The sequence below is a fragment of the Trifolium pratense genome, linkage group LG6, assembly GCF_020283565.1.
Source record: "Trifolium pratense cultivar HEN17-A07 linkage group LG6, ARS_RC_1.1, whole genome shotgun sequence".
Classification (NCBI taxonomy): domain Eukaryota; kingdom Viridiplantae; phylum Streptophyta; class Magnoliopsida; order Fabales; family Fabaceae; genus Trifolium; species Trifolium pratense.
In genome coordinates, this window is record NC_060064.1 from 40,348,696 (window position 1) to 40,364,473 (window position 15,778).

The 15,778-nt window shown below is 32.1% G+C and overlaps 1 protein-coding gene and 1 pseudogene across 1 annotated transcript; both read right to left on the reverse strand.

The window, feature by feature from the left end:
* On the reverse strand, positions 1–7,409 carry LOC123892266 (subtilisin-like protease Glyma18g48580; the record flags this gene model as incomplete). Its single annotated transcript, XM_045942069.1, has 11 exons — positions 1–862; positions 940–1,156; positions 1,263–1,395; positions 1,528–1,809; positions 1,900–1,994; positions 2,087–2,091; positions 2,142–2,341; positions 3,753–3,876; positions 4,189–4,344; positions 4,677–4,774; positions 7,306–7,409. Coding segments are annotated over 11 exons (1,956 nt in total), but the record flags the coding sequence as incomplete, so codon positions are not given.
* A 5,100-nt stretch (positions 7,410–12,509) lies between these two features.
* LOC123893048 lies at positions 12,510–15,778 on the reverse strand (annotated as a pseudogene).

Consider the following 15,778-nt stretch of genomic DNA (forward strand, 5'->3'; position numbering starts at 1 on the left):
CAATAAAACATAAACAACCAAAGAAGGATAAAATAACAAAAGGCACACAAACTACGGATATGGATTGCAGTCGCAGTCATGCAATCAAATTAAATCTGACCGTCTGATTAAGATCGGACGGTACAAACTTAAACTAGTTTAAATAAAAAGAAAAGTCTGTTTTAATTTAGAACCGCCTGATCCTAATCAAACTATCAGATCTGATTTGACTGCATGCAATCCAGATCCCACAAACTAGTGATAACATGAAATCCTAATACTCAAATACATTGGCATGTGCATGCACACTGTAATATCCTGACAGAACGAAACAGGAACGTTTATTTGCGCTTAACGGTGATAGGACTCCTTACAATGTGTTTTCCATCTGTCCATTGCAAATTTCCAAATTGATATTTCTTCCGTGGAGTCACATTTGTTGCCTGCACAATAACTTGGAATGTCTTCTTTTCACCAATTTTCTTGAAAGTCAAGGAGTTTGGTACAACGGCAATTTTATATCCAGTCAATTGGGTTTTTGCTACATATGTGCCGGGTGACCCAACATTGGTGACCGTCCGAGTGACATTAACGACATTTAACCCAAGATTCGGTAACGTGATTGAAGGGTAGTTAAAGTCTTCTATGCTGTGAGATCCGGAACAAACAAATGTACCATTGAAATTAAGTGCTGAAATAAGTTGTTGGTTGTATCCATAAGCACATAGGAAATTCAAGTAATCCTTAATGCCTAGATCATAAACAAGTCCAGGATCTATTGCAAGGTCAGGTTGAACATGCCCTGAACCATAAGCAAAGGGAGTTGCTTGTTTTTTTTTAAATGCATCTTGAATTGGTCTGTTTGTCTTATCTAGTGTGGTTGCTGTAAGGATATATAGTTAAGTTAGAAATCTTGTGGTTAATAGAGAGTATATGTATTGTAAGTCTACGTGTGTGTACCTGTGGTCATGATAGCCGATTTAATAGCTGCTGGACTCCAATTAGGATGCAATGTTTTGAGAAGTCCTGCAATGCCGGCCACATGAGGGCAAGACATAGAAGTTCCTTGCATAACATTGAATGGAAAACCTGTGCGATTGTCTGTTACTAAGTTGGATGCACTTGCAAACAATGAATAGGCAGCAAGTATGTTCACACCTGGTGCAGTTACATCAGGCTGAAACAAAAAACAAATGAAAAACCCCATTGAAAAAAAATAAAGACAAATAAGGAGTATTATTATACATAGTTGATAACTAGTCCATGTGTGTATAATTATATACCTTGAGTATTGACGGCTGAATCTTATTTGGTCCTCTAGATGAGAATGAAGCCATTACTGGAGCTGGCTTTCTTCCATACAATACTTTTGCTCCTGAAAACCTTATTGTGGTACCCGACTTTAATTTAGAGTCCCTGCAATTATAAATATAATGTGTATATGGTTGGAGCCTTTTCATTTGTAACATGTCAACAAATGTAACAGATTTAAAAAGGTTGTGTGTGTGGGGGGAAGGAAGAGGTTGATAAATATATATAATCAATTACATGGAAGTTATGTCATAAGCAGCATGTGACCCTGCAGGTTCTGTTGTATTGATAATAACTGGAGTGTTTTCATCTTGCCCGTTACCCACACAAGACAAAACATGAGGCTCAGCAAGAGTTGTTTTCCCTTGTTGTGGTCGATTGCTCAAAAGCATTCCCTTGGCACCTGCTGATAAAGCTTCCTGACCCTCAGCAACTGATTTTATATTTCCTTCTCGATCACATCCCACTATTTTGCCCTTCACTTTTGAAGGATCAAGTGTTCCGGGCCTACAAAGTCGCCTGTAACAATATATAAAAGAATAATAAGAAAACATCATTTAATTAATAAATAGGTTATTTTAAAGTGAAGCATTTGAGGTTTGTACTTACGCAGCACGATCTGTCGCATTGGCAAGTTTACCATCCGTACCAAGAATCAGAGAAAACGACTTATTAGGCGGTAAGGTTACAAAAAGACTAGCTCCCTAGTAATAGAAATTAGAAAACAATTATTTCAAATTTAATAATAACAACAATAAGAAGTAGAAAAAGAATAAAAAATCAGGATGACATATACCGTGACTTTTTGTTACCAATAGTTATTGTACTGCTGAAGTCTCTGTCTAATGTACTAGCAGCAATTGTGAATACCCATGGAGCTATATTCACCACGCTTCCTTCGGTTGGTCCATCGTTCCCTGCAGAGGCAACTACTGATATGTTTCTAGAAAGTGCATGGAATGCACCTATTGAAACCTCATCTGTGAAAATATCTTCAGGATAGACAAGATATTGGCCAGCAACTGAAAGTGATAATATATCAACACCATCACTAATGGCTTGGTCAATAGCAGCCAACACATCAGCTCCAAAGCAGTCAGCATCATCTCATGTTCCGTATTTTAAATCAATCGATATGAAATTTAAGTTTTTCTCTCTATCATGCTATGAAACTTATTTTTCCTATGACATAAATCTCATTTCTTTGGCAATGTAATTTGTAACAGATGCATAATGTTGATGCAATATTGTAGAGTTTATATATCCAAACCTACGATGACCTAAACATGTGTGGTACTCCTTGTGGAATGCTAATAACTTAATAAGTACTCTTAAGGCATTGATTAAATAACTAAGAGGTAATTTTTGTATTGAATATGATGTATTTATTACTTTGAAAAGTGTTTGGCTTATATTTCTCAGAACTCAGATACATTTTATTTTATGATTCCTTAAACATCTTCTCCTGCACTGTGACTTTGCTTTAAAAATTTGGTACTGTATATTGGTGTTTTGTTGGATTGGTTAGACATTAGTGTTACCTCCGAATTTATTTTCCCTTTTCGAGATGATGTCTGGAGTTGCTAGTAATAAAAGAATTAGAAAAGGTCTTTGGCTCATTTGACTCAACAGTATGAACAATTTTGAATGCAAGAGATGGAATTATTTTTCAAACCATAGGAAGGATTATTTAGAGGTGGTTGAGGAGATTCAATTTATGTCTTGCAGATGGTGGATTGGTAGTAAAAATGGCGGTGGGAGCCTTTGTTTGCGCAGCTAAGGTCGATGTCTGCTGTTAACAGCAGTTTGTTCTGGCTTTTGCCTTCTTTCTTAGGTAAAATTCAGGTTATTTGTTTGGTTTTTTGGGTTCTAATTTTGACAATAAAATTAGTGTATTTTTTTGTGTATATATATATATATATATATTGGCTGTTAAAAACATTTACGATTATTTGTCAATATTAGTAAAATTCAAATTAAGCCAATTACTTGCTTCACAAGTAAAGTTTGTTAGAGAACAGTTATGAGCTAACTGAATTGGTTAGAAGGTAGTTATGATGTACTAGTTGATCCTTGGTATCACATTTAGTCTATATAAGTGTGAATCATTCTTCTTCAAAAAAAGTGTGAATCATTCATTAGTAACATTAGATTTGTGAGCACTAAAACTTTTCTCTAGTTGCGTCTATTCCACGCCTATTTTTTGAGTTTGCTGCTTGTTTTGCGTCTGCGCTCATCTTGAGCTTATTTCCATGGTGATACTTTTCTTGTTTTAACAATTATGTTGAATATATAATACAATACTATAATAAATTATATTCTACTGTGAATAGTAAATGTATTTTATAATATGATAATATAATATAATGATAAAAATGAAATGTGAATTTTAGTAAAAAGTTGGTATTTAAGTTGTAAAGAAGACCAGTAAAAAAAAGTTGTAAACAAAGAAAAAAAATAACCTGTTGCAAGGATTTTTCTTGAGTTTTCCGAATTGACTAATTTGACATGCTTTTCCTCCATGCCATTTTGATGGGATAGGTCCAAATCCTTTCTCGATAAAACTCTGGGATTCCGGCCAAACACCTATTCATTTTCAAGGTTGGAGAAAAAAAATAATGTGATTATGTTATTTTGAGTTGTCAAAAAAATTATTTCTTAAGCATACTTAAAAAAAATAGAAAATCAAACTTTAGTTTTTGCAATATTATTTGAAACAACTATAATGTGCCATATTTTACATACGTCCGATTCAAAATCGATAGTTGAGAATGTTTTGATCATAAAACTGTGTAACACCAGAGCCATTCAATCTTAAATGAATGACTCAGATTTAATACAGTGTGAAACTGTGTGCAAAAACAAACAACAAAGAATGTAGATCCGTAAAAATCTTACCCGAGTCAATGTTTACGATTATTGTATTTTCACCAAACTTCCCCTTTTGCCATGCAGTACTCTTACCGTTTCTTTGTAGTCCAATAAATTCCCATGACCTTGTAGTGTGCAGTTTATGAGATTTGCTCAAGAACACTGACACTACATTTACTTTTTCTGCCCAATGGAAACATTAATATTGAGTCAACTAATTTGAAACAAAATTTTAATTGGCCTATTTTCTTTTTCTTTTCAATAAATAATTGGACTAGTTAGATCTCTTAAGTACCTAAGGTTAATGACAAAAATGTTATTAAAAAAAAATAAGGTTAATGACAAAAATGTATTGATACCACACTATTTTTTTTTCTAAATAATTTTGTGACGAAGTCACACATTTAAGTCTGAAGAAGTGAAAGTTTGTGGGTTTGAACTCGTACCCTAAGACACTACAATAATTTCAGTCATTAAATCTATTTTCTAGACGTGACAAATGGAAGAATGCTCACTTGCAATATATGTTGCTTGTTCCTCTTCAAGTAACGCAGCAAAGCCATTGATGTGTTTGTTATATGAATAAATTATTGCTTCTTTTGCTTTCTCCCGGCTGTAAAAGAATACACATGATATATATCCTATTGAATGTGAAATTGTGTTGTTGAAGATTGTTTGAAGTCTCACATTGCTTAGGTTTCTGAGATGTGAAGTGTATAAATATGTGAGGGCAACCTCACCCTTTGAGCTAGTTTTTTGGATGAGATCCAAGCATATTTAACATGGTATCAGAGCCGGGTTAGGGATTGCAATGTGGGCATCTGACCCAGGATCACGCTAGGCGTGAGGGTGGGTGTTGAATGTGTGAAATTGTGTTGTTGAAGATTGTTTGAAGTCCCTCATTGCTTAGGTTCCCGGGATGTGAAGTGTATAAATATGTGAGGACAACCTCACCCTTTGAGCTAGCTTTTGGGGATGAGATCCAAACATATTTTCCAATTGTTAAGAGTCCCACATCGGTTGAGAGATGGCCTGACTAAGTGTTTATATACTAGAGGCAATCCTCACCTTACAAGCCGATTTTGTAAGGATGAGTTAGGCCCAATACTTATTTCTAAGATGGTATTAGAGCCTCTCCAAGATCCGTTGGGCCACCCGATATCGGGTCACCTACCGTTTATATCCACACACCAAGCTTAGGCTCTGATACCATCTTAGAAATAAGTATTGGGTCTAACTCATCCTTACAAAACCGGCTTGTAAGGTGAGGATTGCCTCTAGTATATAAACACTTAGTCAGACCATCTCTCAACCGATGTGGGACTCTTAACACCAATCTATTTTAACATTATACTATTGAATGATAAATGCTATGTAATTGTACCATAAAGTTATATGCAATGTAATATAATTGTCCAATGATGTACCAAAAGAAAATAAATTTGTCGGCCATCATCATCTTAATAATATACAAACCCAAACCAATGTTAGGGAAATTTTGCTTATTTGTCCACCTCTAACCACATTCTTGCCAAATCATCGTTAAAAAATATTATTTCCATTCCATATTTAGTTATGTTGCCATGTTGGATGCATGAGTTGGATGAAAATTCAAACTTTTGAATTTTCCCTCTTCTTTTGGCTGAACATGCAATGACTAAATAAGAAGTTGTTTCCATTCATTTGTTTTCTCAGCCCAAACCGGACAAAAAAAAAAAAATAGACAAAGCAGTAGAACACACAGTGTCGCGTCGCTTTCACTCTGTTTTCATTCCCACGTTGCTTTCCTTCTTTTCTTTCTCCATCTTCAGCATCCCATTTTGGTGAAAAATCAAAAGCTGTTACTTTACAATCCCATATACAAGCTTTGACCAATGCTTTTCCAAATTCAAATTTCAAAAATCTCTCAAAAACTCTTTCCCCCCTCCCTCTTCATTCTGATTCTTTCTATTTGCCCTTCAATCTCTCACTCTCTCTTTTGAAGCTTTTGTCTACAGGTCTCAAATTTAACTGATTTTGAAATCTTTTATTGTCATCAAGTTTTTTTTTTGAACATTTAAACTTTATTAGCAACCCCCAAACCATGGTACAAGGCATACCAAGTGGGGAATAAAAGATACAAAAGATGGGAGGCTTCACAGGAAAATCACAAAAGAATACAAAAGAATACAAAAGATGTCATCAAGTTGTTTATTCTCTTATGTTCACGGATACTGAAATCTTAATTGCCCGACGAGTTTGATAATACGTATATTTATTGTACGAAATTACTACAAGACGGTATTTCCCGTGCGTTAGCACGGGCACTAGAACTAGTTACTTAACATGTACACGTTTATTAAATACTATGTATTTAATTCAACGTTAATTAGTCCAGTAGTGATTGAAGCTGAATTTGATATAACTATGATTGAAAGGATTGAAATGACCAAAAACATGTTTAACTCTAATTATTTCTTTTTTAGAAAAATACTCGATTTTGGTTCTTGAGCGTTATAAACATTTTTACTATATGTCTAACATTAGAATGTCTCTATTTTGTAGCTTGGGAAAAAAATATATATTTAACTATAATTTACACTAACAACTTTTAGTTTAGTCTCTCTAAAAGTTTTCTTCGAAATTTGATCCCTCTAGATTTTTTATTTTCAGTTTTAATATCTTCTTTTATATAAAAGTTCACGTCGTGGCTTCAATTAACTTTTTTTGTGACATGTCAATATCATTGATATACCCTAAAATTTCACTAGTTTGATAATCTTTAATCTTGGATCCTTTATTAATTTATTTATAACTTTAAATTAAATTTTTAAACTAAATATTTTTTTTCGACTAAAATATTAAATAGTTAAATTAAACTAATGATATTTTTATGGTCTTATTAGTTATATGCCATACAAAAAGTCATTTTAACTTGGTAAAAAGACTAATAATATATAGGTCATGTTAAACAGTGATCCCGGAGCATTAGTTAATCATACTAAAAAAATAAACAAATGATAAAATTAATTATGTGAGAGAATAATTTTTACATCATTAAAACATTAAATACACAATTTACGAGATAAAATTTTCATATTTATATGTTTAACCAGTAGCATTTTTCATAATATATTTAACCCAGTTATATGATGCATTGTATACCTTCCCAAGGTTGAACTTAGTAAATCATAATGAGAATTAGTAGCAATTTCAAGTTCAACAGATGTAGGGTGAGGGCCATGACCATGAGAATGTGCTCCCAAGTAGGGGTGATTGTATCTGAACCAATCCAAAAGTAAAACCACAAATCGAACCAAACCAAACCGAAAACCGCAAAAACCGCATTTGTTTTGGATGTATTTGGATGGCTTTCTTACTGAACCGCAAACCGCAAAAACCGCAAAAACCGCGGATAACCGCAAAAACCGCATTAAGTTACTATTATATATTTATATTCCAATTTTAGTAAAAGAAAATATATTTATATTCCAATATACATGCCCAATTACCAAGTCAGTCGACCAAATTAATCGAACTCCAAGTTGTTTTTATTTTTTGTACTGAAATTTTATTTTGGTGTTGTAATGTTATTTTAAATAAACAAATTTTATCGGTACCGTGATGTTATTTTGAAAATTCAATTTTTTTATATATTTAAAATTGTAAGTTACTATAATGTTATTTTGGATAAATAATTTTTGTTGGTACTACAATGTTATTTTGGAACTTTAATTTTTTATTTTTTTTTATGCTTAAAATTATTCGGTACAATCGTTATGTTTTAAACCGCACCAACCGAACCGATCCAAACCGCATTGGTTTGGTTTGGATGACTTTTTAAAAATCAACCGAATCAAACCGAACCGCATGCATTTTTATCTCGCGGTTAGGATGACTTTTATGCTCAAAACCGAACCAAACCGCACCGCGATCACCCCTACTCCCAAGTATACAATGTAACACTGCACAACAAGACCCAACGGTTGGTGAAATGTTACAAATGATGGGAATTTAGCAACACAACATATATTGAAACAAGAAACATCAAATAATTGAAAATATATATATATATATATATATATATATATATATATATATATATATATATATATATATATATATATATATATATATATATAGCATACAAGCCTATAAACCTTTTTGGTGCCATTGACAGCTTCTAGCAAGAACATGAAAATGAAAAGTAATGAAAACATATTGTGATGAAGAGAAAATAGGGAACCGCCCATTTCTTAGTATTTGGTCTTCGCAAGAACTTCATCTTGCTATTACCCTACATTACATTTATACACATTCCCTTTCTCTCTTTCATGATTAATTTCACGTGTTGTTTTTTCTCAACTGGTCCATGCAGAAAGTGCTTCACATAGCTTTTCCTTTTCCAAATAGTATATGATACGTTTAAAGTTTTACTTTTACTTTTTTGAGTCTCTTAGATTTTACATAAGAGTTTAATAATACAATATAAAATAATTTTATATTATTATTTAATAAAAAATTATTAATTTGTTATATTATACAACTATTTGTAAAACATTTTATAATTTGATAGATCGAATATATAATACTCATCAAATGTTATTGAAAAACTATTTTATACTATCAATGTGTATTCTATTTTTTTTATGCTAGGACTTACCGCAACTCGATTCTCGACATGTTCTTGTTGCCATTGATGGTAAAATAAAAAATTTAAAAAAAAAAAAAAAAAAAACTAACAAAAGATACAAGAATAAATTTTCTTGCGAAAAAAATTGAAATTTGATGTTTTGTTGAATTTGCATATATATGAGGAGGTATCAATTTACATTAGTGTAACCTTAATTTGATAGTGTTAGACAACTCAATATTATTTTAACGAATATAAATTTTACAAAAATATTCTATTATTAACCACAATATTCGCATAGGTTCGTCCATCTTTCGCAATGAAGTCATACGTACTGAGATGCTTTGTTCCTTCAATTTTTTTGGCATTCCCTTGGAAAGTTTTGAAGGAAAGGATATAGCAACAATAAATCAATAATAGACTCACAACTAATGATTGCACCGATTTCCATTTTAATATATATAAAAAGCATATGGTCATCACTCATCCCCTTCAATCAAGACGATTTTGCTTTGAGTTATGTTATATAAACAATTTTATTTGGACAAAAATAAGATATTCTAATTTTCTATGTGTACGGTTTTCAAAACATGGAAAAAAATATTTTAAAAAAATCAAAAAGTGATACGAATACATAAGTTGTTGAATTTTTGTTTAAAAATTAGTTGTTCAAATAACATAGAAAATAAAATTGTTCTAGTTTTATCTTGATGTTCCCATACTTGATGGTTAAACTCAAGTTTTTATTTCAATTTCAACTAGTTTTATTTATGAGTTGGTAACTCATACAAGTTTATCTCTTATTAAGATATTTTAAAATTATAAGTCACTAGGTTTGGTCTAGTGGTGAGGGGTTTGGGTAGTATGTTATAGGTCCTGGATTCGATTCTCAGTTCATTGTAAACCCGAAAAAAAAACTAAAATTATTATATACATAAAATATATATTTATATAATATTATAAATACTTCAACAATTCAAAATTTTAACTTTATTAACTATTCTTTATTCTTGATAAGATTCAATCAACTTTTTGAATTAAAAAATAAATAAAAAAATCAATCAACTTTTGTTTTGTTAAAGAACCCCCTTTGATGTATAAACAAACTTAGCTTTTACGTTTTTTAATGTCTTAATTAGTTTATTGGTCTCTTAAAGACATTTTAGGTTTTACAATGATCCCTTAAAGAAAAAAACGTCCGGATTGATCCCTTAAAGACATCTCCGTTTGACACATTGGTCCCTTCCGTTAATTTATCAACCACGAATGTATTAGGTGGACCACCATTGAAGGTGGTCCACCATATACCACAATATATTTTTTAATCTTAACCATTGGATTTTTATGAAAGAAAAACAACCATTAGATTTTGCATGTCCACCAGATCTAAAAGTGCACCATCACCAACAAATTTGTTTCAATTTCTTCATCTTCTTCCTCCGTTCTTTCATCATTTCTTCATCTTCTTCCTCCATTCTAACAAACCCAACCTTGGATTTCATCTTTACTTTCCAAATTCAATCTCATCAAACCCAATCTTGTTGTTATTATTGGTGATGAGGTATGAGTGGTTGTGGTGGTTATGTCAAAGAGACGAAAAAGGGAATTGAAGAGACAAATTGAGGAAGAAGATGATGATGATGATGATGATGATGATGATGATGATGATGATGATGATGATGATGATGATGATGATGATGATGATGATGAAAAATTGAGGAAGAAGATGAATTTTTTGGTTTGTTTGAATGTTGATCGAAGATTTGATTATATTTTTTATGATGTTTATGAAAAAGATGAAGAAGAATGGAGGAAGATGAAGAAGAGATGAGGAAGAAGATGAACAGTGTTTTTGTGCATTATTTAACTTTTTTGCCAAAAACTAATGGAAGAGACCAAAATGACTAACAAAGATGTCTTTAAGAGATCAATCCGAACTTTTTTTTCTTTAAGAGTCCATTGTGAAATTTAAAATGTTTTAAGGGACCATTAGACTAATTAAGTATTTTTTAATCTATTCACTTTTTATATAGAGATGTGTTATTCAAACACAAATTTTGAGACACAAAATTAACACAACTCTCTTTATCCTCTCCATTTATAAGGGAAATGGCAATCTCAATTTCCTTAATATCAAGCTGACACGTGGCAAATAATATATCAATTGTTCAGATTTATTCAACTTAAATAAATTCATTTAAAGTAAAAAAGAATGAATTTTGTTTTAGATCTATGTCCCCTTCCTTCTCATTCATGATGCCCCAGTGCTCACCCAAGTTCCGGCGGAGGCCACTTCTCAAGGTTGTGTCTCGTCCGCCCTCCGTCGGTGCCATAGAAATCAATTGAGCAGTGTTGTTGTTGTTGTTGGCTGGCTTCCCTGTACTATTGTTGATGCTATTGTGTTGCTAATTGCAACTTTGGGAACATGGGCACAGGGGTCGATGAAGTATGAGAAGAAGCTTGTGAAAAATCATGTGTGAAACCCATTTTTTCCTTTGTTATGGTCTCTCTATGTTCTCTCCCTCTCTCAATTTTCTCTATTTTATCTCTTTGTTCCTCCTTAGAATTGGTTCTAATAATGAAGGGAGGGGTAAAAACGATGAACTCTGTATTTTTTGAGATGGCCTTTTGAATTTGATATGGCTTCCCTTTTCACTAGGTTCTTTTCTTTCATTGATAGAAACCCATTTTTGTAATACAGTATGTCCTTTAAAAATAAATATTAAAACATGAAAACAAAGATTAAGAGAAACCGATGGCAACCGACGAAGGTGCGGCGGTGCTAGCGGAGACGAAAATTTTGGGACAATGATGAGTGAGATAAGCAAAATTGAAGAATGTGTGCGTCTTTTCATTTCATTTTTTTTGTTGACAATTAAATATTAAATCTGAGCCCTTCATATTCTTTTTGCCCACGTGTCAGTTTGTTATGTAAAGAAATTGAGATTGCCATTTCTTCTGGAAATGGAGAGGATCTGGACTCTTTCCACTCACAAGTACGCAAAACGAGGTATGCAAAAAATATTTAAAAAAAAAAAGTATATTTATTGTATTTTTATCAAATAAATGTGTTTACATAACATTTTTTTTTTATATAATATTGTATCTTAAATAAATAGAAAGTTGCTCTTACTGGAGTTTGAGTTCTCTCCATTTATTATCCCTCTATTTATTCTCCATTTGGAGAGAGATAGACACATTAAAAATTAGTGGGACCCATTAAAAGTGGGTCCTACTAATTTGTGGACCCCACTAATTTTTTCTTGTGTCTATCTCTCTCTAAATGGAGAATAAATGAAAAAATAATAAATGGATGGAACTTGAACTCCTCTTACCGACACTTTATACTATTCAACTTTTCTTCATCATCTTCATCAAACAACCCCATATCTCTTCCAGAAAAAACAAACCCAGAAAGAACAAAAATAAAAAAATTCTCAAATCTCTCCCATATATAATCTACGGTCTACACCCTTCCTTCCTTCTCTCATGTATGAATCAAGCCATATGAGCTTACGCAATCATCAATAATTTAATTTTGCATCTTCTATTTAATACTAACTAGAACATCGACCCGTGCGGTGCACGGGTCTGATTAGCTGTAAGATATATAATGATTAAATAATATATGATAATTCCAATAATGTAAGGTATATGAAAAAAGTTGAGTAACATTAAACGATAGTTCAACAATAATTTTGGATAAATATTCATACAAAGAAAATTATGTTATATTACGGAAGACATCCTTATAGACCACATTCGAAGTCTTATTCGTATCTTCACCGTCTTCATCGATGATCAATATTTTTAATCCTTTTCTAGAAGTAACTCTTGAAATTGCAACATACAACTGACCATGTGAAAACAATGGCGACGGAAAATATATCCCAACATGCTTTAAAAATTGTCCCTGGCTCTTATTAATAGTCATCGCAAAAAATATCATTATAGGAAATTGTCTCCGTTGAAATTTAAAATGAATTCTCACGTCAGATGGTGTAAGAGAAAATCTAGGTATGAAAACCTGATCACCAATATTACTTCCTGAAATAATTTTTCCTTCAATAACACGTTTTCTCAATCTCGTAATAATAAGTCTTGTTCCATTGCATAATCCTAATTTTTTATTTAAATTCCTTAATAGCATAACTGGAACTCCAACTTTAAGTCTCAACTTGTGATTTGGAAGTTCTAACGTAGAAATCGTGTTCAAAAATTCGGGAGTATGAACATCATACATTGTTTGACCGTCTACATTTTGTGTGAGTGGAGTATCATAACTCAAATATGTTTTTTTTTCACCAAGAATTAAATCCAACAAATAATCATTTATTGTGTCGACTATTGAATTTGTAGGAGCTAGTAAAGCTCTATTTTGGAAATACGTTATATCGTTCATATTTTGTAAAAGTTGGGGATATGTACTTTCAACGATAGAAGCAAGAGGATCACCTGAATTTGGAATCAATAAATCTGATGGAATGTCAAGTTCTAAATCATCGTCGTTATCATCTCCAATTTCTCCATCGCCAACACTCAAAACTCATTCAGAAAACAATCTTCTTTGTTCAACGTCTGCACTCGAAGCACCACCGAGAAGCCTCATGTTTTTACTCAATGTTAAAACTTCACAAAAATTCCAAAGAACCGAAGAATTAATAGTAGCGTGAACCAAGGTTTTCAGAACCGGACCGGACCGGCCGGTCGGACCGGTCGGACCGTGAACTGGAGGGTACAGCGGTTCGGTTAGGCGTGAAAAACGGACAGCAAAAGAACCGGTAAAAAAACATTCGAACCGGATCTGAACCGGGCCAAACCAGTGAACCGGCCGGGGCGGTTTAGCGGTTCTTAATTTTTTAATTTTTTTTTTATTTTTGTTAAAAAAATCTGAAAACAACAGCAACATTTAACAACAAAATTCGTTCCTTTGGTTTCCAGATTATAAGTTTCAAACTACCAGATATATGGAAGAAAAAAAAAAATCAGAAGAAAGAAGAATGAAGGAAAGATAAAATCCATCAATTCATAATAACAAGATGATTTCTTCACAAAAGTACAAAAAAAAAAAAAAAAAAAAAAAAAAAAAAACAGATCTGCAGTTTCATCCGTATCTGCGTTTTTTCATATACAGGAATAGAGAAACAGTCACATTATTTAGGTAGGACTTCAAGAAGATGAAGGGAAAATTTTTTGATTCAAGAAGAATAAGAATATATACAAATTGATGAGAGAAATTAGAGGATTGTTAATAAAAAAGAAGATGAATATACAGTGGCGGTTGTTTGTTTAGTTTCTGCCTCTTGGTTTCATCATTTGCAATGATATTAGGGTTACGGTACTATAAATGGGCTTGGGCCTCCGTGTATATATATATATATATATATATATATATATATATAGAGTCAGGATCCGTTGACACCAACTAGTTTGACACCAAATGTTACACCTCTCAATAACGTTTTAACCGATATAAATTTTATAAAATCCACCGTTGGATTGAAAGTTTACATCATATAGATCATTTGTGTAAAATTTCAAATAAATCCAAAATCATTTGATATGTTATTGAGATACATCAAAATTAACGGTTTTTGTATTTTTTTAAATGTCGTTAATCTTTATGTGTCTCAATAGCATATCAAATGATTTTGGATTTGTCTGAAATTTTACACAAATGATCTATACGATGTAAACTTTCAATCCAACGGTGGATTTTATAAAATTTATATCGGTTAAAACGTTATTGAGAGGTGTAACATTTGGTGTCAAACTAGTTGGTGTCAACGGATCCTGACTCATATATATATATATATATATATATATAGAAAAAAACTTATATGTTCTACAAGATCTTTAGTTTTTTAATTTAATTAATAAGATCTATATAAGAATATTGCTCCCACATTTTAAATTTTCATACTAACAAATATTAATTCATATATAATTATTTAAGGACTAAAAGTGCATAAAAATTTTTTAGGGACTAATTAAACTTTTTGTTTTTTGACTAATTGAGGGATTAAACTTGAATATTTATGATTTTGTAAGACTAAAAAGATATTTAACTTTAATTATTATATATTATTTATAATGTTTAGTATATGATATTTTAATAGTGTGAAAATATAAATATTGTGTAATTTTTATTTATCACATATTTATATATTATTTAAAAATATAAAATATATATTTAATTAAAAACGGTCCGACCCGGTTGAACCTCGATCCAACCAATTGAACCTTGAACCGGTAAGCTTACCGGTTCGATGACCGGTCCGGTTCTGACAACCTTGGCGTGAACAACTTTTGGCCTTGTACCTTTGAATATTACTGGTAGAATTTGTCTAAAATCTCCGCAAAAAAACAACAATTTTTCCACCGAAGGGAATGTGTTTATTTTTTCATCAACAAACTTGAGATTATCTTTTAAAGTTCGATCAACAGCTTCGAAACAGTGTTTGTGCATCATTGGTGCTTCATCCCATATAATGAGCTTTGCTTTTTGTATTAATAGCGCCAAAGGGCTTTTAGGAACTATGGTACATGTTGAAAACTCCTCAACATTTAGAGGAATACAAAACCTTGAATGTGTTGTTCTACCGCCAGGTATAAGCAATGCAGCGATCCCACTTGAGGCAATTGTTAAAACTATCTCACCTTTTGAGCGTAATGCGGCTGACATGACCCTCCAGGTAAATGTCTTCCCTGTACCGCCATAACCATAAAGAAAAAACACATTAGGTTTGTTTTCGTTAACTCTTGTTATGATTGTGTCATATACTTTACGTTGCTCTGAAGTCATAGTTGACATCAATCTAACATGTTCCTCAGCTAATGATTGTCTGTTATAATTCAATTCGTCGTGTATATATCAGGAACTAATGGTGTGTCTGCTCTAAGCATTGGAGGATAATCTTTTAAACTCTTCCGACAACTACGTAACATCATCTCAATGTCTGCTGGTGCATATTGAATCAATTGATCATCGGTTAATATTAAATC